This window comes from Lampris incognitus, chromosome 1 (genome assembly GCF_029633865.1).
Source record: "Lampris incognitus isolate fLamInc1 chromosome 1, fLamInc1.hap2, whole genome shotgun sequence".
Classification (NCBI taxonomy): Eukaryota; Metazoa; Chordata; class Actinopteri; order Lampriformes; family Lampridae; genus Lampris; species Lampris incognitus.
The window spans coordinates 25,682,702-25,705,955 of NC_079211.1; the positions used below are offsets into that span (position 1 = coordinate 25,682,702).

Sequence of the window (23,254 nt, forward strand, 5' to 3'; positions counted from 1 at the left end):
AGACATTGTTCCTGTTTTGTTTTGCTCTCTCTGTCTCTGTCTCTGTCTCTGTCTCTCTCTCTCTCTCTGTCTCTCTCTCTCTGTCTCTCTCTCCTCTCTCTCTGTCTCTCTCTCTCTCTCTCTCTCTCTCTCTCTCTCTCTCTCTCTCCTCTCTCTCTCTCTCTCTCTCTCTCTCTCTCTCTCTCTCTCTCTCTCTCCTCTCTCTCTCTCTCTCTCTCTCTCTCTCTCTCTCTCTCTCTCTCTCTCTCTCTCTCTCTCTCTCAATCTCCCCAGTGGTCAGATGACATGTGTAGCCCTCAGTTTGAGTTTCACGGCTCCAAACCCAACGGCAGCTCAAAGAGACCCTCTATGACACCATCATTGACTACTTCGACCAGGGCAAGGTCAGCTTTCCTTCAGCTTGTTTAGATGTGTTGGTCATATCAAATTACAATCAAAATAGACATCATGGGGTGTCCAGGTGGCATAGCGGTCTATTCCATTGCCTACCAACACGGGGATTGCCGGTTCAAATCCCCGTGTACCTCCGTCTTGGTCGGACATCCCTACAGACACAATGGCTGTGTCTGCAGGTGGGAAGCCAGATGTGGGTATGTGTCCTGGTTGCTGCAATAGCGCCTCCTCTGATTGGTTGGGGCGTCTGTTCGGGGGGGATTTGAGGGGAATAGCGTGATCCTCCCACGTGCTACATCCCTCTGGCGAAACTCCTCACTGTCATGTGAAAAGAAGCGGCTGGCGACTCCACATGTATCAAGGGAGGCATGTGGTAGTCTGCAGCCCTCCCTGGATCAGTGGAGGGGGTGGAGCAGCGACCGGGACGGCTCGAAAGAGTGGGATATTTGGCCAAGTGCAATTGGGGAGAAAAATGGGGAAAAATAAAAAAAATAAAAAATAGACACAGCATTCTTTAATTCTGTTGTCAAACCATTTCATTATTTCTCCAGACAATACTTAAGTTGTTTTTCATTACTTGTGCTGTGCTGTGTTGTAAAAATCACAATCAGGACTCAAACTGTGGTTACAGGAACACGTAGACCACTCCCCGAATCTCTCTGAGGAAATTATTTGCTTCGGCAGCTCAGAGTATTTAACAGTCTAACTCATATGTGGTTTTGCTGCTGGCTGTATTGATATATCACTTTCTTTTCACCTTCGTTGTTCCATAAGATAAGCAGGGAGAAAAACAATGGCCTAAAACGAGTTTTCTTAATTAAGTTTGATCAGCAGTCTATGAAATTAGTGTGTGTTACAGTACATGTTCATAATTTAGGCTTCTATAGCCGGCATTCGTTGTATTTAGGCTAAGGACTAGATAACAATATGTACAACCAGCCATGGCCTTTCTGCAGTGAATGGAGATGCCATAGTTATTCAGTATTCTCCCTGGGTTCTTTTTGTTCTCCGTAGCAGTGATGGAAATATTTCTCTCCGCTCTCAAGGGGAAGTAAGACAATAAATTAATTTCTGCTACGACAGGTGCTGGAAATTTATTAGAGGACAGTGTAATGAAGCACAATTTGGTTTCTTTGTGTGTGTGTGTGTGTATGTGTGTGTGTGTGTGTGTGTGTGTGTGTGTGTGTGTGTGTGTGTGTGTGTGTGTGTGTGTGTGTGTGTGTGTGTGTGTGTGTATAGATGTGGGAGGAGGCCATCACCCTGTGTAAGGAGCTGGCTGAACAGTATGAGAATGAGATATTTGACTATGAGTTACTCAGCAAGAGACTGGTAAGGTGCCAAACACACCCATCTCCCCAAATCTTTCACATTGTGACTGTTATTCACACTATTTATTTCCCCGCCGATGATTTCTTTTTGATCATGAGGAAATGCTTAAAAGCAAATGATGCTGAGTTAGGTAACATCACTGTTTATAAGGTGCTGATGACGTCATTCAACTGTTTGCAAAATGATTGACATAGCCATCCACCAATCAGTGCTTTGCAGCACCATTAACGGTGGTTTATGGTGCTGCTTGTTTTTCTCTCCTTCTTTTGGACTGGAACTGAGTTACCATGCTGTTCCAAAACAATTACCACCAACATTGTTGCGTGGCAATAATAATGCATCTAAAAATATCTATCTATCCATCCATCCATCCATCCCACCAACCTACTACTTCCTCAGAGATTCCACCGAGAGCAATGGAGAGCATTGTAAAACATGTTGTTGAGGAACTTGTAATATCTGCACAATCATTTATCCCTTGGTTTAATTCATATAGGCAGATAGCAGTACAGTTCATCTTGAAGGGTTTGGTTGGACATAGCAACAGTAATGTAGGAAAGATTTAACCTAATTCCAGTGTAGGTCTTGTTTAATGAACCCTAACTTAGTCTGACCATTTCTCCTGCTGTCAACTAAAGGCAGAACAATTCTTTAATCTTGACTAAATATTTACCTGTCTCTGAACATTTGGTCATACCCTAGGGAAAATACAATTTCTTGAGTTGCAAGATGATGAACCAGCAAATTCCCATAGAACATGCAGATATCCCACAGGGACACAGAAATAGATGTTTCAGTGAGCCTCATAATTTACCTCACAACATGCCAATGGAAATTTTCACACCTGTGGGAGGTTGAATTACTCCAATCTCCCACCACAACCTCAAAAGACAACTCCAACCATTTAAAATGTCCTTTTTTAAAAAAAACCTTACATTTTGAGAAGAAAGAGTTGTTTGGAAATTACCATGTGACTGTGAAGATATGCTTCCTGTGTGCTGGTTCATCACTGACTGCTCTTACTTTGTAATTTTAAGCAGTCATCCATGTTTCCCTCTATGTGTTTCTTTGATGCCGCATCAGGAGTTATTCTCTCCATACCCATCTTCTGGTCTTGCACTACACCTCTCTCAAGAGAACACCCTGAGAGAATCACACATTTCCCAGCAGCGGGAGAATATTTCTCACCTCATATGTTCGGGAAGGGGTTGCTGCAGCTAATGCTGAATTTATGTGGTTATATAAATGACAGAGTTTGCCCTTGGATTGTGTGTTTTATCTACATCTATCACCCTCAAAGGCCCGACATTCTGCTGAGGGTGGCATTGTCTCCGGCACTGGCTGACAAAATTGCTATAGCTGCACAGTGCATAAGTAAAAATCTTCCCTTGTATGTCTTTGTCTCACCTTATCTCTCTCTCTTTATCTCTCTTTCTCTCTCTCCAGGAGAAACAAGCTAAATTCTATGAGAACATTATGAAAATCTTAAGGCCTAAGCCAGACTACTTTGCAGTGGGCTACTATGGACAAGGCTACCCTCCCTTCCTCAGGGTTTGTATGTTTGTCAGTGTGTTTGTTTTATGCAAAATACATGTCACAGACTCATCTCCCTCTTCACCAGAATGGTCCGGTACAGTGTTAGCGGTAATGTGGACATTGTACTGGACTGTTATGGTGAAGAGGGAGCTGAGCCAGAAGGCAAAGCTCTCAATTTACCAGTTAATTTTCGTTCCAACCCTCACCTTCGGTCATGAGCTTTGGGTAGTGACCAAAAGGGTGAGATCACAGATACAAGCAGCTGAAATGAGTTTCCTCTGTAGGGTGTCTGGGCTCAGCCTTAGAGATAGGGTGAGGAGCTCGGACATCTGGGGGGAGCTCAGAGTAGAGCCGCTGCTCCTTCATGTCAAAAGGAGCCAGTTGAGGTGGTTCGGGGCATCTGATTAGGATGCCTCCTGGGCGCCTTCCTTTGGAGGTTTTCCAGGCATGTCCAACTGGGAGGAGACACCGGGGTAGACCCAGAACTCGCTGGAGGGACTACATGTCCAATCTGGCCTGGGAATGTCTTGGGATCCCCCAGGAGGAGCTGGAGGGCATTGCTGGGGAGAGGGACGTCGGGAGTGCCTTACTTAGCTTGCTGCCACGGCGACCCGACCCCGGAGAAGTGGCTATGATGAGATGAGATGAGATGTGTCATGGTGAAAATGAAATGACAAACAACAAATGGTCTGACGTGACTCGAACGCATCAGTTTTATCTTCTCAAAGACCAGATATACTTGGACCGTCCATTTATCACTGTTATTTAGGTTACAAACTAACAGGCCGATTCAAGTATGATCTACACTGCCGTGTTGCTCTTGGTTCTGGCATGCAGAGAGGAGTAAATATTAACCTTTCTAGCATTGTCCCAGTTTACCATCTGTGGAGTATAATATTACCTGATAATGGGTGGTAGCTTATGACAGACACACACACACACACACACACACACAAAATATTTACTGTACATGATAAATGACCATCGCACCTGTCCTGTGTTTTCAGAACAAGGTGTTTATCCACCGTGGAAAGGAATATGAGCGCAGGGAGGATTTCCAGAACCATCTGATGAGTCAGTTCCCCAGCGCTGTGCGGCTGAACACCACCAGCATGCCAAGCGACGACATCAGGAACTCTCCTCTACAGTGTATCCTTATGAGACACACACACATACACACAAATATGTAGTCACACAGCAACATACAAATCAACACAAAGTACAAGTAAAGTATAGTATAAGTCAGCGGTCCCCAACCACTGGGCCAGGGACTCGCACTGGGCTGCAGTGCATTTGCTACCGAGCCGTGACGAAACTATACGAGTCGGGGGAAATAAATAAATAAACCTGAATAATAAACATATAACATTATAGCCTATTTGTGCTGTAATTACATTGAACTTGGCACTGTCTGTCTGTGCTGCACATTTTCCTCACCATTCCCTGTCACGCCACAATAGGATGAGGATACTGATGTTGAGCTTGAGTAATGAAACACACGCAGGTTATCAGTCGGTCATCACCTACTTACCTACTCGATGTGCGTGTTGCAACTAGCTAGCTATCATGAGTAAAAAACAAATGTCACTTGGAGGTTTCTTCAGAAGTGGTAGGGGAGATAAAAGGTCTAACGGTGATGATAATGCAGAGACAGCAGAGGCCGAGACTGCAAAAAAAGAAAGCGTCCTTCAAAAGGAACTGTGATGAGTCGCACCTACAATATGGCTTTATTGCGACCAATGACTCGCATGTCATGACCGTCATGTTGCAGGGAAACAAGCCCAGGGGTCCCACTGATTCAGTGATATTGTTGAGTTGCAATGTTTTTAATGGGTTCATGTGAGGAAATTATGTGCTGTGTGTTTAATCTCCAAATGTTACTTAAATGTTATGATGTTACACCTAGTACCGGTGTGGGAAGATGGCAGCATGAGCTGGGAGAGCTTGGTCCCTGCGCCCTGTGGGCCCAGGGACCATGACCCTGCCTGGAGCTGCACCCAAAGAGGAAACACCGAGGGTGGTCTAATAGTACAAGGAAGTGGGGCAGGCTAAGCTAACTTCTAGCCCATACAGACTGGCAGTTCTGATTACACTGAGGGCGGTCTGATGGCGGCCTCGCCTAGCGTTGACTGTGTTTTTGGTGTCATCATGTGGAGTGCAGGGAGGTGTGTCAAAGGTGTCTGGCTGGGAGAGCTGGCACTGGATGGGCTGGGAGAGCTTGGTCTGCTGCGTCCTGTGGGCCCAGGGACCATGGCCCTGCCCAGAGCTGTGCCCAAAGAGGAAGCATTGAGGGCGGTCTGACAGAATGCGAACGCAGGGCAGGCTAAGCTAACTGCTAGCCCATGCAGACCGGCAGTTCCGACAGTCATCTTGCGTTCATTCTCTTGGACAGTGATTTTTTTTGTAGTTTGTTTGATATATGTGTTCTTGTAATTTTTGGATGTGTGTTTTTGTCTTTGTTTTGCATTGCTGTGGGCTGGGAGAAATGACATTTTGTTTCATTTCATGTACGCAAGTACATGAAATGAAATGACAATGTGTTCCTGATTGCTGATATTGACTTATAAATCTAACCTATATTCCAGTTGTGATTAAACCGGTTCACTGTGCAAAAAATGTTGGGAACCCCTGGTATAAGTAGTAAGTAACAGAGAAGACAGTTAGGTCAATGTCCTAGATGCATATTGTGAAAATATTGCAGATATCATAGGACTCGGCATTTACATTTAACTTTTTCACAAAAAAACAACACTGCTACCACATTAGACTGCTCAATAACTTTTGTTAGACACACACACGCAGCTACATATGCATGCACACATACACATACACACGAACATATGTTTTATGTATCGGAAATAGTAGCCACAAGCCTTTACACATAGACACAGGGGTGGGTAGTTCTCCATCATGTGTTGGTGTAGTGATGTTCGTTTAAGTCCTGAGTGTGCTGTACCAGACATTCAGTGTTTCACAGTGCAGCCTGTCCTGGAGATCCCCCCTCGCCTGAAGAACAAACCCGTCCCCGACCAGATCATCAAGTCAGTACCAGTCTGCATCGCTGTTCTATATCATGACACTTCTTTTTCTCGAGCTAAAAAGTGGACTGAGAAATTATAAGATAACAGCTTTAAAAAAAAAAACAATCTGATAAAAAAATGTTTTGTTTTGTTTTGTTTTTTTCCAGTGCTGTCAAATATTACCTAACCAGGAAGTGTGACGTGCATATCCCAAAGCATGTCTGATTCTAAAGTTTCTGATGTCAGGGTGTCCGGGTAGTGTAGCATTCTATTCCGTTGCCTATAAACACGAGGATTGCAGGTTCAAATCCCTGTGTTACCTCCAGCTTGGTCGGGCATCCCTACAGACACAATTGGCTGTGTCTGTGGGTAGGAAGCCGGATGTGGGTATGTGTCCTGGTCGCTGCACGAGTGCCTCCTCTGGTCAATCAGAGCACCTGTTCGGGGGCGGGGGGGAGACTGGGGGGAATAATGTGATCCTCCCACGCCCTACGTCCCCCTGGCGAAACTCCTCACTGTCGGGTGAAAAGAAGCAGCTGGTGACTCCACATGCATCAGAGGAGGCATGTGGTAGTCTACAACCTGCAACCCAGATTGGCAGAGGGGGTGGAGCATCGACCGGGACAGCTCAGAAGAGTGGGGTAATTGGCCAAGTGCAGTTAGGGAGAAAAAAGGGGGGGGTGGATTTCTGATGTCATGTTTTCCTATTCACTCCCTTTGTTCACCTTACTTTATTTTTCTAACGCTGCTCTACTACATTCTGTTTTCTTTTTTTATACCTCCATCTCTAACCTCCAACATTGTTTGTAGCTTCTACAAATCCAACTATGTTCAGCGTTTCCACTATTCCAGACCTGTGAGGAAAGGACCTGTGGATCCCAACAATGAATTTGTAGTGAGTGACTGACTTATGAACTTATGAACCACGTGAATCCAGCTGTGGCTATTTTTATATGCTTTCTAACGTGCTAGGCAACTTTTGACATATTTGGTAATTTTGGCTTGAGAAATCCATTAAGAATATATGGACCCAACATGCATTGAAATCAATATGAAAATGAATTCCTGCAGTCATTTTTTATACATGATATTCTACGGATGCGTTGATGATTAAGTAGCATAGTGCTATACAGGTAAAAGATATCAGATTCTGATGTTAGCATTCCTTATTTTATCAGTACTCAGATAAATTACTCTTTTAACTATTTCCTCCTCCTCTGCTCTAGTCCATGTGGATTGAACGCACCACCTTTATCACTGTTTATAAACTGCCAGGGATCCTGCGCTGGTTTGAGGCCACTGATATGAAACATGTAAGTTTACCTCTGTGTATGTGCACATATGTATTGTGTGTGCGTGTGTGTGTGTGTGTGTGTGTGTGTGTGTGTGTGTGTGTGTGTGTGTGTGTGTGTGTGTGTGTGTGTGAGCAAGTCTGTTTTGTGTGCTTGTGTGTCTTCGCATATGGGTGCATCTGAGTATTTTTCAACTTATCAAGGTGTATCTGATGAACCTGTTGTTCCATTTCTTTTCCCTGCTTCCCTGTTTCACCGCCAATACTTGCTTGACCGTCATGGTCACTGTGACCCCCACCTCTCTTCCCTCCTTTTCTCCCCATTCCACTGCTCTATCCCTCCTCCATCCCTCCCTCCTTCACTACCTCTCAACCTCCTGGCTTGCCACTCTTCATGCTTCCCTTCCTCCCACTCTTTGCATCCTCCAATGAAGACCACTCTGTCTCCATTGGAGAACGCCATAGAGACCATGGAGTCAACCAATGAGAAGATTCTGACCATGATTAACCAGTACCAGACAGACTGGAGCCTTCCCATCAACCCCCTTTCCATGCTGCTCAATGGAATCGTAGACCCAGCAGTCATGGGAGGCTTTGCCAAGTACGAAAAGGTGAGAGGTTAAACAGTCTAAGATCACAGACCACCATATTGCAAAACCTCAAAATGCTCTTTATTCAATTGCAAAATCACTTGGACAGTAAGGTTTTCATTTTGGTGTTATCCATAGTGTCATATTAATGTAGTATGAGCCAAAAATTAATGCAGTTAAGAAGATTTTGAAGAATGTAAACCTGAGAGAATAGGTCTTTATTGGACTACATGTTGATCCAAGTTAGTCCTATCTTAACCCCACTGTCCCAGGGCGTTAGCTGAGCGACTATATGTGATATTTGCTTCAAACACCTCAAAGAGCAACAGAAAAATGCACAAAACAGAAAAATCCCACCCCAAAATCAACAAGATGCTGCAATATGTAAAAGTTATATTAAAAGGAAAATCAAGTAAAATAAAAATGAATAAATAAATGAAAAATAGCCATGACAATAAGCATGAATAGACTTCACAAGAACACGACAGGAAGCAAGCAAAGACGACAGAACAGGTATAGCGATCAGCCACCTCCCTCCAGGGACAGACCGGTGAGTCAAAGTCCCTGCAGGAAGGAGAACAGAGGCCTCCAGAATTTGTCCAATTCATGGTTGAGATCATGAGTCACTTTCTCCTGAGGGAGAGGGGCTGATATCTGTGATAGCCACATGCTGACTGTAGGAACCTGTGGCGCGGACCACCACAGCAAGATACACTTTTTAGCCAAATAGAATTTTTTTAAATAATTTTCCTTTTCTTTTCCATAGTACTGTACAGTACAGAAAACAAACCTATATAAAAAACAAACAAACAAATTAGAAACAAAGGACAAAAAAGAAACAGGGTGTATGTAAGGAAAACAATGAATTACACTGCTGCAACACGAGCACAACACGTTTTAGCACAATCGCTCAATGAGAGAGGTGGATGGCACACTATGTATTTTGCTGCTGGTCAGGTTCAGCATTGTACTGAGTAAGGTGATCCAGAAATGGCTGCCATATATCAGAAAATCTATTAAGATTGGCCATCATGGGGTGTCTGGGTGTAGCAGCGGTCGGGCGTCTCCACAGACACAATTGGCCATGTCTGCGGGTGGGAAGCTGAATGTGAAGAGTATGGTAATTGGCCAAATACAATTGGGGAGGGAGGGAGAGAAGCTGGGTCAGAGAGCCTTCTACAGATTTACATCAATCACATAGAGAGGAAATGGCAGGGAAGATTTTGTACAATTTAGTTTTTGAATAATGAAGCCTGTGCATCACTTTGAATTGGATTAATTGATGCCTTGCATTAATAGAACAAGTTAGGGTCCTGTTAATGCCCTCCTCCTCCCAAACATCATCCCCAATCTGTATACCCAGTTCCTCCTCCAAGGCATTTGTCAGAGTGTGTGTGGCATAATTCACTTGTTCAGAAAATATATTTACAAGGTCTAAGACCAATTTTTTAGACTCTGGTGGGCCCAACAAAAGTTTATAAACCATTCTTCCTTCAGGGAGAGACTCAAAGTTGGGCACACACTGACAAACATAATTCCTAATCTGTAAGTATTGAAAGAAATGTGTCATGGGGAGAGAAAACTTGTTTTTTAACTGAGTAAATGAGACAAATTGCTTGTTAATATACGAATCTTTCAAAGTGCCTATACCTTTTAGCCTCCAACTGTCTAAAGATGTATCTGAGAGGGATGCGGGGAATGCATGATTGCAATACTATACTGGGGTATGAATAGAAGTGCCTGGTAATCTGCAGCCCTTCTTAACTTGCTGCCATATTTTCAAGCAATTCAAAATGATTAAGTTAGTAATTTGCAGGGCATCTGGGTACTGAGAAAAGGAGTCCTGGGAGAGAGCTGGTTTTGACATCACTCTTTTCAGTGGCAACCCAAGAGACCATTTCGGTGGATATTTCCATTCTGTAACCTTCCTGCTAATAGACAAGGGCCCTCGCATCCGCTGCCCAGTAATAATGCAGGAAGTATGGTAGTCCTAGTACACCCATCTCTCTTGGTTTATATAAATGAGTTTTAGATATTATGTGAGCTTTAAAGCCCTCAGACAAAGAGCATAACTATTGAGTCTAATGATTTGAAAAAGGGCCTTGTCAAAAAAAAATTGGTAGATTTTGGAACAGATGCAAGACTCTTGACAGAGAGACCATTTTGATGGCATTTATACGGCCCACCATAGAAAGAGGAAGGGGGGGGGCGTCTGGGTAACGTGGCAGTCTATTCTGGTACCAACACAGGGATTGCCGGTTCGAATCCCCGTGTTACCTCCGGCTTGGTTGGGCATCCCTACAGACACAATTGACCTTTCGCAAAGTCCCGCCCCCCTTAGTTACTGTTGCTATGCCCATCAAGCATTTCGGAACTATCCAGGAAGTAGCCGGAAAACACCAAAACATGAAGGAAGAAATCAGCGCATTGTGTGGGTAAAAGTAACAGTAATAATACGTTAGCTGTATTAGCTATCAATAATAGCTAGTAGCAAGCTTAGCTTGGAGCAGACAGGTATTTTTGTTGATTTTGGATGGATTAAGCTGGCCATGGGGTCTGCTATACTGCAAAATCTATTGCCGACATTGCGCTTCTTGCGTTCTGGGTTTCAGGAAGGGAAAGAAAATTACACCCCCTCCAAACTTTTCAGATATCTAGTATCCGATTTGCAGATCCCATAGGCACACCGTTTCAGCATTTAGCTGTGTGTTTGAAAGCTTGACGGACCATTGCTAAGGTAGGATTGGACAAGCACCGTTCTGGGGCGGTACTTTGCGAAAGGTCAATTGGCCATGTCTGCGGTTGGGAAGCTGGATGTGGGTATGTGTCCTGGTCGCTGCACTAGCGCCTCCTCTGGTCGGTCAGGGCGCCTGTTCAGGGGGGAGGGGGAACTGGAGGGGAATAGCGAGATCCTCCCATATGCTACGTCCCCCTGGTGAAACTCCTCACTGTCAGGTGAAAAGAAGTGGCTGGTGACTTCACATATCAGAAGAGGCATGTGGTAGTCTGCAGCCCTCCCCAGCTCAGCAGCAGGGGTGGAGCAACAACCAGGACGGCTTGGAAGAATGGGGTAATTGGCCAAGTAAAATTGGGGGGGGGCCCCACCAAAAAAAAGGGGAAAAAAATAAATAAAATATATATATATATATATATATATATATATATATATATATATATATATATATATATATATACTTAGCACAAAAAGTAAGGAAATGTGTGTTTGGTAGATTATGTCTTTGTTGTAACAATGCTTCTTGGCAATAAATCTTACATCAGGCACTTGATTGTCAGCACCTGGGGTACCAGAAGCTCAAAACAAGAGTCAATAGCAACAGCAAAATAAGCTGTTTGGCATTGGCAGAGATTTGGCAAATTTTTCATGGGCGCAACCCACATACTCAGCTCTGCTGCTCATCCACAAATGCATGTTCCTTACAAATGTGGCACCATTTAAAAGGGAAATAAACAGGCTTTCCAACGGTATAAGATTCATTGCCAAGAAGCATTGTTACAACAAAGAAATAATCTACCAATCACAAATGTCCTTAATTTTTGTGCTAAGTATATATATATATATATATATAGTTTAGGGTCTTTTGGCAGAACTACTCCAAGATACTTCAGTTTATCCGTAATCTTGAAAGGGAGATTATGCAGAAATTCAGTGTTAAGATCAGTGACATTCAGCCTTCTGCCAGATAATTGTATATCCTGAAACTCAACCAAATGACCTTACGAGTTCTAGCAAATTGGGAACAGAGTTCTCAGGTTGTGATAGGAAGAGTACAAGGATGTTTGATAGCATTTCTCTCTTGCTTTGTTTTAATGTTATGACCTCTAGTCAAGCAAACATAAGAGTCCTTACTTTTGGACATTGAATGTGTGTGTTTTTGTGTACATGCAAATGGCAAATGTGTGTGTGTGTGTGTGTGTGTGTGTGTGTGTGTGTGTGTGTGTGTGTGTGTGTGTGTGTGTGTGTGTGTGTGTGTGTGTGTGTGTGTGTGTGTGTGTGTGTGTGTGTGTGTGTGTGTGCATGCACAGTTTTCATAGCCACTCTATAGCCTACTATGTAGCCTTATTCTTTTGAAACAAGTGCAGATTCAGTATCTGGTTTCTGTAATTGACTGTTAAAGAGTGTTTATCCTTCTACAAGGACTCTCTGACACAACAAGTCAGGTGTGCTAAAGAGACACTTCCCCCCCCCCTCACTCCCAATGTCGGACTTTGATCCTATTAATATCAAATATTTCTACCATCTTCCCTGCTGCTGAAGAGGGTCTGAGTACAAAGTGACATTAAATGCTATTAGATGGTTAGTCAAGTCACTTTATAAAGCCTAAATGTCATTAGTGTTCACCGTCAGTCAGAACTCGACGTCATAACAGCCTACAGCGAGTGAGATCTGTTTCCTTAAAACTGCACATGGAGGTAGGAGAGCCAGTTCTTCATTTATAATGTTCTTGAGCAGAGCAAAAAGAAAGTGTCATTCATCAAAGTGGGTTTTAATATTTTCTCTGTGCTAGGCTTTTTTTACAGAGGAGTATACTCAGCAGCACCCTGAGGACAGAGATAAACTGGTACGCCTCAAAGACCTGATCGCATGGCAGGTACTGTGTCCCCACACACACACACACACACACACACACACACACACACACACATATAGCACAGATTCAAATACACACACACACATACACACACACCACACAAATTCGAATACACGCACACACACACATGCGCGTGCGCACACATCCAGAGATAGCAGAGATTCAAATATACACACACACAGAGTACAGAGTACAGATGCAAACACACGCACACGCACACGCACGCACACACACACACACACACACACACACAAACACACACACACACACACACACACACAGAGCACAGACGCAAACACTCACAAAAGCAACATAGAGTAATTGTGGATACTGCTTTGTCTACAGATACCATTACTTGGTGGTGGGATCTCTCTGCATGGGAAAAGAGTGACAGATGATCTGCGCCCGTTCCATGAGCGCATGGAGGACTGCTTCAAACAGCTGAAGAAGAAAGTTGAGAAGGAGTATGGAGTGAGAGATCTGGTAAGCGCATACATGGAGAGAGAGAGAGAGAGAAATCAGAAGTGTATTAAGTTCTGGTATGTCTAGATGTGCTGACCCAGGATGCTCTTTTCATCTCCCCTGGACATACAAAGTAATTAAAGTAGCTACAGTAATTAAGCAGCAAATGAGCTGACCCCTCTGCTTGTAGGAGCAAAGTGCTGCAAGCCTTTGAGAAAAGCTTTGAAATGGGATTTGTATTCAAATGCTCCTTTGCACTCTGAAGTACTTTAGGAAAGCCTAATTGGGGCTTATAACGTAGGTCTCTCTCTGGCGGATGAAATTTACCGTCAAGAGGAGGGATCATTTGTTGGGTCTATATTTAGGATAAATTTACTTTTGCTATTCTCCCACAACATTACATCTGCTGTATTTGTACTAAAGCTTTAATAATTTCCAAAATCTGAAAAAGGGGATTGTTGGTAAGGTCCAACAAACAGATACAGTGGGTGATGCACATTTAAGAGGACACTTCTATACATTTCAAGGGGGTGGCACGGTGGTCCAGTGGTTAGCATTGTTGCCTCACAGCAAGAAGGTCCTGGGTTTGAACCCCAGCCCGTCCCAGGTCCTTTCTTCTCTCCATGTCTGTGTGGGTTTTCTCCGGGTGCTCCGGTTTCCTTCCAGGGTAAAAATTGAAAAAAAAAAGACTTGCATGTTAGGGTTAATACTCCTGTGTGTGCCCCTGAGCAAGGCAACGGAAAGAAGAAGTGGAGTTGGACCCCGGATGCTGCAGCTGCCCACTGCTCCTATACAATAAGATGGGCTAAATGCAGAAAACAAATTTCGTTGTAATCATGCAGTGACAAAATAAAAGTGGCTTTCAAAACCCCCTCAGTGACAGCATCTAGACTTGAGTTGCCACACGTCTACTTGTCAGGCTGCGAATTCTCAGCACACCATTCACTTCCTTGGAATTGACACTCTTACTGCAGAGTCATCTTCTCTATGGGAATAGATGTTTCCTAATATTACAGAGCATTATTTAATACAGGGCCTTTCATATTTGATGGGTGTCAGCTGCTGCCTCCTGTCCTGGTTGCAGTACAACAGGCACTTGATGCGAATTGGCTCCCTGCACTGCTTCTGCGGCAGTGTGTGCTCATCTTTATAGATTCACTGTACGATTAATTGCACCTTTTACTGTCACTCATGATGTCTCTCTTTACCCCCAATCACTCTCTTTCCCTCCACTGTTGATTCTGGCTCCCAGCCGGATCTAGATGAGAGAAAATCCACTCGTCCTCGCTCCATGCTGCGCTCCATACGTCAGTCCATCATCTCCATCTCCTCTCTCCAGGGGTCGGAATGTGGGACCCCCACCAGGACCCACCCAGAGAGGTAACCAAGGTGTATGTGTGCGTACACACACACACACACACACAGCCTCCTGACGAAGCAATATAGTACATTGCTGTGACGATAACTTTACTATTTCAACTCAGCTTACAACAGCTTCTTATCATGTATAAAATAAGCAGTAAATGCTATAAGAAACAGACAAGCTTAGTTGAGCTGGACTGCATGCCGCATCTGGGATCTCCCAGAGTGCCCCTTCTGTACTTTTTTGTTCCTCCTGTCCCCGTGCCCCTGACATGCGTTGTAAGATAAATATCCATTCATTGTTGATGTAATTGTGAAAGCAGTTCAGTTAAATTTCAGTAAGAACTGTGCTGGAACCGTGTTGACTCAACCTTGCTTGCCTCCTTAACTCCTCCCTACCACTTCCTGTGCTCACACCGGCAGCGACCTTACTTTTGAAAATAACCGGGTTGGTAAACTTATGGATTTATTTTTTTTTGCAGTGAATTTCTTAATTACAGTAGCATGGTGGCGCAGTGGTTAGCATGGTCTCCTCACAGCGAGAAGGTCCTGGGTTCAAGCCCCGAGGTAGTCCAACCTTGGGGGTCGTCCCGGGTCATCCTCTGTGTGGAGTTCGCTTGTTCTCCCCATGTCTGCGTGGGTTTCCTCCGGGTGCTCCGGTTTCCTCCCACGGTCCAAAGACATGTAGGTCAGGTGAATCGGCCATACTAAATTGTCCCTAAGTGTGAATGTGTGTGTGTGTGTGTGTGTGTGTGTGTGTGTGTGCCATGTGATGGACTGGTGGCCTGTACAGGGTGTCTCCCCTCCTGCCGCCCAAGGACTGCTGGGATAGGCTCCAGCATCCCATGACCCCGGCCGGTTGGGATAAGCGGCTTAGATAATGGATGGATGGATGGATGGATGGATTTGTTAGTTACACAATTATTGTGCCGACAGAAGTGTTTTGTGTTTGTAGGTTAAGGATTTATAATTGTTTCTTTGCCCATTTGTCCACTGTTGTCTTGAAACTGGGAAAAGAAACTCATGGTGATTAAATTTAGCAATATCTATGCATCCAATTTATTTTTTTTAGCAAATTCCTCAGAAGAAGATTGTGTTAGCGAGGCATTGTTTTGTTTATAGGTAAAGTATTCACAAGATATCAATTAATTGTCAATTTCAAGATTGCAACATTGCGTGCACTGTGTCTCTAGACCAGTGGTTCTCAACCTTTTTGGGGTCCCGGACCCCCTGCGTATTTTTGATCTACCCTGAGAACCTCTCCACCTGATCTTGGGGGAGGGGGGTTGCAATTTGATAGAAACAGTAGAAACTGCATTTTAAATTGCATTATAGCATTTATTCACTCTTTGGGGCAAAAATAAGAGCTTTCAGTTGTAACTTAGATATAGTTAACAAAACAGAATTCTTATGCAGTAACTTTCAGATATATGTAACAAAACAGAATATGTATGCAGTAACTTTCAGATATATGTAACAACAGAATTTTTATGCAGTAACTTTTAACAATAACGGGAGCGAGATCTCTTATTAAAATACAATAAATTACACTTGTGAAACAGATGTAATTAGAGAAAAAAGTCCTGTTACCCTTTATAGTTTAGGTAGATAAAGGTCTCAGTCGCATTTGAGTAAAATAATCCTATTTCTATAAATGTCATAGGATATTTTTTTTAAAGATATTTTATTTTCACGGACCCCTTGCAATTACACCACGGACCACTAGGGGTCCGCGGACCCCCGGTTGAGAAACACTGCTCTAGACCACTCCCCCTACTGGTTTAACACAGCATGCACTGTGTCTGTGTACCACTCCCCCTACTGGTGTGCACCTGGCTCAAGAGCGTTTCAACGTTGGAGTGTCAGAAAGTCAGTCAGTAATAGACTTTCAGTCTCAAAGGCTGCACCTCCATGTGCCGTCTGGCAATTATTTTGTAGCAAACTGGACTACTGACCATGCACTTGTCATTTGAAGCAACTTTTGACTGTTGTGTTGCTTACAAAAGGCCGGTGTAGAAAGTCAATCAATCAATCAGTATATATCTATTCAACCCTCTACATACATTCTGAACCATCTACCCCATCCTCTTTCTCCCTGCCCCCCCCCCCCCACCACCACACACATACCCACCCTCTCATCCCCCTCCCAGAGAGCTCCTACCCGACTCCCCGGTCTCCCGGACCCCCACCCTGTCGCGTTCCAGCGGCAGCATGAGCAGGAACGTGGTGGAGGAGGGGGGGCTGGTGCCGGGCGATGGAGAAGTCAAACTGAGGAAGAGCAAAAAGAAGAGGAAGAGGAGCAGCATGATCTTCATCTCCGAGGAAAGAGAAAGAACAAACACACTGGAGATCAAGCGGGTGAGAGCTGCAGGGGAACAAGTGTGAGAGTGTAGGAATGAACGGGAAGAAACTGAGTGGGAACAATCTGTTGTGTGTCTCAATGTGCTGTCAAACAAAAGGTTTGAAATGGGCCTGTGTCAGTGTTGCTGTTTGTGTTCTCTGTCGCCCTCTAGCTGTCTAAGAAGCAGGAGTTCCGCAGCGACACCAACCTGTCTGACCCAAACGAGGGGCCTGTTGTTCTGACCGGTGCCAACTCCAGATCCATGCCTGCCATCACAGGTGCCAAACCACAATCGACACCGACACCTGGCCTACTGACTTTGAACATGACGATGATGGAAGCATCCCTTCAACATCAGAAGTGTTTTATATATTTTTTAATATTAATTTAAACACCAACACATAAATCACAGGGCTGAGGAAGAGGAGACATGTTTTTGAAGCCAAATATATTCAAAGGTTTTTATTTTTGCTAGTCACTATTATAAGTTTTATTTAGTTTTTGTCATTGCAAATAGTATTTCAAGCAATATTTTAATGCTTGACCAAAAAAAAACTTTATGACATGCCTCCAGAAAATCTAGTACTCAGCCTACTGAGCCAGAATTAATTTTTGCATAAATATGATAATAGAATATAACTGAATCGAATATAAAATAATTTCTCACTGGTGGAGCTGACTGCACGCTTGCCCAAATTACTTTACTCATTACTTGCAGTTGATAAAGCTGATGACGGGCTCGATGCTAGCAGTGATGTGCACATACATCCACACAGTCATCCTTACCCCGTCTCCATTTGTAGGTCTGTCCTTAACGGTGGCTGCTGGGGCAGAGGAGGCGGAAGTAACCAGAGCTAAGAGGGACAGTAAGAGCATGTCCGTCATCGTGACCTCGGACCGCACTGCCGACAGACGCTCAAAGGGTGTAATCAAGCTCTTCTTTAACTCCAAGGTACGCTATAGGAAGAAGCCAGACGGTTCATTCATTTTTCACTGAGGGTGAACATGGTTAAACAAAGAGTATGATAGAAATAATTACGTTTGCATTTGGAAAATAATGTATTTGATCAAAAGCATAATTAAGTAGAAATTAACATGTAAAAAATGATTCTGTAGCACACAATTCTATGTAAGCATAATGTACACAGGTTTGGTAAACAGTGTGTGTGTGTGTGTGTGTGTGTGTGTGTGTGTGTGTGTGTGTGTGTGTGTGTGTGTGTGTGTGTGTGTGTGTGTGTGTGTGTGTGTGTGTCTGTCTGTTACAGAGCTCCAAATCTGAAGATGTGAAGCCTGCAGACCAAGCCAGAGACAGTGTCAACCTTTTCTGATAATGTGTTGTTGCCACTGGTTGCATTTCTTAATGCCGTCAGTGACTCGTGCAACATTTTGCTTTCTTGCAAATGTGCTCACATGCACCAATGCTCATACAGCACAGTCTCTCTCACTCATTCACTCACTCAATGTTGAATTTTGGGTGCAGATTTACAGACCACATATGATGAATGTCGGGGCGTAGCGCCCAATTAAGAAATTGTTAGAGGACCGTGCTGACAAGGATCCAAAATAGGTCTAGTTTTGCTCTTTTCTATACCAGCCATGGAGGTTTTTTCCAAGCTGACACTGATTTTGATCTGATTTATCCACAAGGGAATGACATGATTCTCCCTAAACTATTGACATCTTCCTGCTGCAAACTTAAGATAACTTGATTCTGTAGTGTACATGTTACTCCTATAGAAAAATGGCTGTTTTGCTTTCATTCTGATCATTTGTATGTATTGTTTTTCCTAATACTCGGAGACCTGTGGAGTCTGCCATCACCCATCCACCCACTCAGTTTCATTTTTCAAGGATTATCTTTGCTTTTATATAATTGACTTTTACCTTTCAATAAAGACTATTTTTGCTGACTGACCTTTGTGCAGTAATATATACGCTTTCCAATAAAGCTGAACGTCACCGGCCAGCTTTCAAATCATTTTAGCTTCTAGAAGAATGAACAAATACAAAACAGTGCTGATTACATGCTTGATTAAAAAGCATCTTGTGATACACTTTTCAGCATTTATGTGATTGATACACACTAATGGAAAACAAAACAGATTAATTGTATAAAGTACACAGAGGCGCCCTGCTGTCAAGCCACTTTCAGCACTGGACCCGCTGCCAAAAATCCTTGGCACTGATTAAGTAAAAAGCAAACAGAATAAAATCAAGTACATTCAAAAGTAATGGGGTGCCACAAACAGTGAAAGACGATACCCAGTTGGACTTCACCCTGACACTATAAACAGTATTGACTTTGTTCCCCATATGTACTGTTTATCACTTGTAGGTTAAATAGAGATTAGTAGCAAGAACGGTAGAGATAGTGTCATCCTGGTAGATTTGTCCCCGTCAGATTCATTGTTATTGTAATGTAGTGCACTAAATCTTAGGCTAAAATTTACTGTAATCTGCAGAAACCAAAAATACAACTGAATGTCTGAGAAGCTAAGACATGGCCTAGCATCTGCACGCTGGCAGTGAACCCATCAGGTTCAGCAGCACATGTGCTTGCCCTGGTCTGCTCCACGTCCAGGTAACAACCCTTTCCTACAGCACCCAGGGGGGTTGCACTTAAGAGAAGGAAGCTGTCCTTGAGAAATATGCTGCGGCGATATGGGTTTTTATGCTCTGTGAGCAGAAACACTGGCGTGTGTTTAATAGAGGGTGACGGGTTTCTTTGCGGTGTTCCTCAAATCTGTCTGTGATTAGGAAAAGCTTTATATCTACAGAGGCTTTCCATCATTGTCTGTATTGATATTTCGATTATTATATCAGGTAGACAAATTATGTGATGAATAGAACTGAATGGTTAATTCAATATACAAAACAGTGGATGGGTAAGTTATTGAATAAGAGTGTGTTGGATTATGTGATTTTTTCTTCTTTTTTGTAACGAATATCAATGATCCGTATGGAAGGATGGATGTCTTACATTTGCCTAGCTTTCGTGTCATCCTCTCTCTGCACTGTCATAATAAAGCGGGGGTGGGGGGGGTCAGTACTTCCACAGAAGAGACATGAAGGTAGAAGCTGGGTTTTTTTTTTTTAAGAACGCAATAAACTGATGCCGAAGGAAGCCTTTGGATGCTGCAATGAGATTCTCTATGACCACAAAGTCAGGTAAGTTTAGCTCATGTACAGTGATATTATGTGACAGCAGCTGGACCAGAGAGGCCAGAGCCTTTTTGTGATCAGACATGTTTTGAGAGTAGTGTGGAGTTTGTGACTTATGTTGTGAGAGAGGACATGCAAGTGGCTTGTGTGATAGAGGAAGATGCAGAGGACAGGAAGAAATGGAAAAGGATGATCCGCTGTGACGACCTCTAACGGGAGCAGCCAAAAGTAGTAGTAGTAGTAGTAGTAGTAGTGTGGAGTTTGTGATGACTCTAAGTGGATAAAATAAAATAATTACAGTACTTGCAATCATTGTCTAATTAATTTGGATCTTTAAAGGTAAAGTTGAGAAATTTACACAGAAAAAAATCATCCAAATTCCTCTGAATGACGATAATGATTTCATTTGCCTGGGTCCAGACTTTTGAATCCGCCTACTCCACCGAGTTGACTGGGGCATCATGATATGGAACAGATATTTCTCGGTTGGTAAAGTGATTATCCAATGAGTGCCGTGGGGGGAACGATTAGCCAATCAGCGCCACGGGTGGGACTAACGCTGTTGTCAAGCGCTGTAGGTGGCGATAATGCTCCATCTGGTTGCAATTCGCCATTAATTTAGAAGAAGAAGAACTTGTCAAACTGTGCCGGATGCAAGGAGTGATGGCCACGTCTTGATGCTGCTCAGTAATCCAGCTAAGAAAATCAAAGGTTTAAATCAATTTATCAGGATACAACGTTTATTGACAGATACGTTTCAGCATTCAACTAAGGGATACCTTCAGTCTAAAGTGACTGCAGGTATCCTCACCTCTTACAAACAATATAGTGCAATACGGTTGGTTGTATAACGAAGTAATAGCAACAATAGTGATCGCTATGGACAAGATAGACGCTGCTATCTACAGCATTTATTCAAAGGGGCGATGGCTTTTGCGTTTGGCGACGCCATTTTCTCTTTTTGGTAAATAATCCAACCGGACCGAAAGGCATTCTGGGATATGTTGCTTCCGCGAAGGATCCATCCATTCCTTCCTCAAATTGGGTAAAAGAAGGCCGTACTTCTCGACAGCATTTGAAGGAGCCTTCGGATTGGAATAGCCTTGGCATGCTGCTGTGACATCATCGGTCTTCAAATGCAGCCTTCGAAGGATGCGGCCGCTGAATTGGAACACAGCTAATGTCACAGCTAATGGAGTGTAACGAGTCGACAATTCTGTCTTTATCAGGCAATGATTTCATGCTTCTGTGATGTCCTTATTTCATCATCCACTTCTCTGAGAGATGGCGGCTGTGTGGGTCAACCAGTCCACTTACATGGCAGCACTGAGAAATGGACAAATCTTTGCTGTTTTAACTCATCTGTACACATCTTCCTATTCCACTACCAAATGGGGGTTATATTTACAAAGCCAGTCTTAGGATCAATATGTAAACAAAATAATTGCTCCTTGCCAGAAGGCAAAAGGAACGTTAGGGTCTTCATGGATGACCTATATTTGATGTGGTGAAAAGTTCAATTATGAACTCATCCTCAGTTTGTAGTTTGTGTGCAGGGTTGGCTGTAGAGAGCAGCTGTAGAGAGCAGTGGGGCCCCTGCATGCCGTTCTATCTTACTTGCAGATCTCAGTGTGAAGTTGGTTAATTTGTAAATGATGGACGGGGCTGAGCATAGGGAGACTACTATCTATCTCTTCACACCATTAACAACGTGCATGGAGCAGAGAAGGTGGAAAGAATGAAATGAAATGTGATTTTGATCATGAGGTAAGGGATTGCAAAGGAATAGATATTTTTTTATGGCGATCACGATAACGTCGATCACGATGATGGCAACAATTCTTTGAGCTCCTTTGAAGCCAGTTTCATGGTTATTAAAGAGTAGATCTCATCTTGATAGATTGGTGTTAGCTATTAAATTCAAAGCCTGCTCATCATGGCTGAAATCAAAACAGTGCAAGTATTACACAGTGTGGTTTATCACATTAATATAAACTGATGTAGATTAAAGGGGTAATTCGGCCTCTGGGGTTTTTACTGTGTCCTACTTACATGGAGTCAGACGAACTCGTGGATACCTTAGCCTAGCTTAAGTCAGTCACTTTCAAATGAAGGGACCTCTGAAGCCGATCACTAATATGTTTTACTTGTTACTCTAGCATTAACAATTTACTTAGGTTTATGCGAAATCCTAAAAATTAGATTGTAGGTTTGAACTATTTTTCCGTAATACAGGTATCGTTCTTCTGAATATGTGGTTACAAAGGGACTTGACAGTTTTTAGAAGGACATACCAACCTGCCCACAGAACATCCATCACAAGTCTGTCTGTCTTGGGAGAGAGATCCCTCCTGGGGCAGCATGGTGGCCCAGTGGTTAGCACTGTTGCCTCACAGCAAGAATGTCCTGGGTTTGAACCCCAGGCCGTCCCAGGTCCTTTCTGTGTGTTTACATGTTCTCCCCCTGTCTGCATGGGTTTCCTCCAGGTGCTCCGGTTTCCTCCCACCATCAAAAAGATTTGCATATAAGGGTTAATACTCCTGTCTGTGCACCTGAGCAAGGCAATGGAAAAAAGAACTGGAGTTGGTCCCCGGGTGCTGCAGCTGCCCACTGCTCCTATACAATAGGATGGGTTAAATGCAGAAGACAAATTCATTGTCAGAATACAATGAAAAAAACAAAAATAAAGTGGTTCTGTTGCTCTCCCTGAGGTTTTTCTTCCTCTTTTTTTCTCCCTGTTAAAGGTTTTTTTTTTAGAGAGTTGTTCCTTATCCAATGCGAGGGTCTAAGGACAGGATGTTGTGTTGCTGTAAAGCCCACTGAGGCAAATTTATAATTTGTGATATTGAGCTATACAAATAAAATCGACTTGATTTGATTTCTTGATTGTTATGCAGCTGATTTTGTCTATAGTATACAATGTTTTTAATGTGATGCCAGGCATATCATGACTTGAATTAACTCCAGTTAAAAAAAAAACTTAATTATCTGACATGCTTTTCTGTGTGTTTTTCTAATATATCTTATAGCTGTGTGTGTGTGGGAGGGGGGGTTGCCCCGCCCCACCCTGCCCCTTTTGTTGCCTTGGCCCCTGCTACCTTTCACCATTATTGTGCTGAGGCTGTAATGGGGCCTCTGCAGTGCCAACAGGGAGTCAT

At 43.4% G+C, this 23,254-nt stretch overlaps 2 protein-coding genes across 2 annotated transcripts in view; both read left to right on the plus strand.

Moving 5' to 3' along the window:
- Positions 1-3,260, plus strand: part of LOC130125082 (dedicator of cytokinesis protein 2-like) — an 18,211-nt gene extending 14,951 nt beyond the window's left edge. Inside the window, exons 6-8 of the mRNA XM_056294533.1 lie at positions 274-383; positions 1,633-1,722; positions 3,169-3,260. Coding sequence (XP_056150508.1) covers positions 274-383; positions 1,633-1,722; positions 3,169-3,202 — 234 coding nt within the window. The 3' untranslated portion in view covers positions 3,203-3,260. The remainder of the gene's footprint in view (positions 1-273; positions 384-1,632; positions 1,723-3,168) is intronic.
- A 975-nt stretch (positions 3,261-4,235) lies between these two features.
- On the plus strand, positions 4,236-18,834 carry LOC130109824 (dedicator of cytokinesis protein 2-like). The gene is made up of 12 exons (XM_056276801.1): positions 4,236-4,407; positions 6,218-6,299; positions 7,089-7,173; positions 7,505-7,591; positions 8,004-8,180; positions 12,686-12,769; positions 13,115-13,252; positions 14,484-14,611; positions 16,744-16,951; positions 17,107-17,212; positions 17,738-17,886; positions 18,200-18,834. Exons 1-12 carry the CDS (start codon positions 4,236-4,238, stop codon positions 18,260-18,262), a joined length of 1,479 nt encoding a protein of 492 aa, XP_056132776.1. The 3' UTR covers positions 18,263-18,834.
- The last annotated feature ends 4,420 nt before the right edge of the window (positions 18,835-23,254 follow it).

Excerpts from the sequence above, each read along its gene's own strand:
- LOC130109824 (XM_056276801.1), top strand. The coding sequence starts at position 4,236 with ATGACCATCGCACCTGTCCTGTGTTTTCAGAACAAGGTGTTTATCCAC. Across the intron at positions 7,174-7,504 it reads ATCCCAACAATGAATTTGTA|TCCATGTGGATTGAACGCAC; the intron begins GTGAGTGACTGA and ends CCTCTGCTCTAG. Across the intron at positions 8,181-12,685 it reads GCTTTGCCAAGTACGAAAAG|GCTTTTTTTACAGAGGAGTA; the intron begins GTGAGAGGTTAA and ends TCTCTGTGCTAG.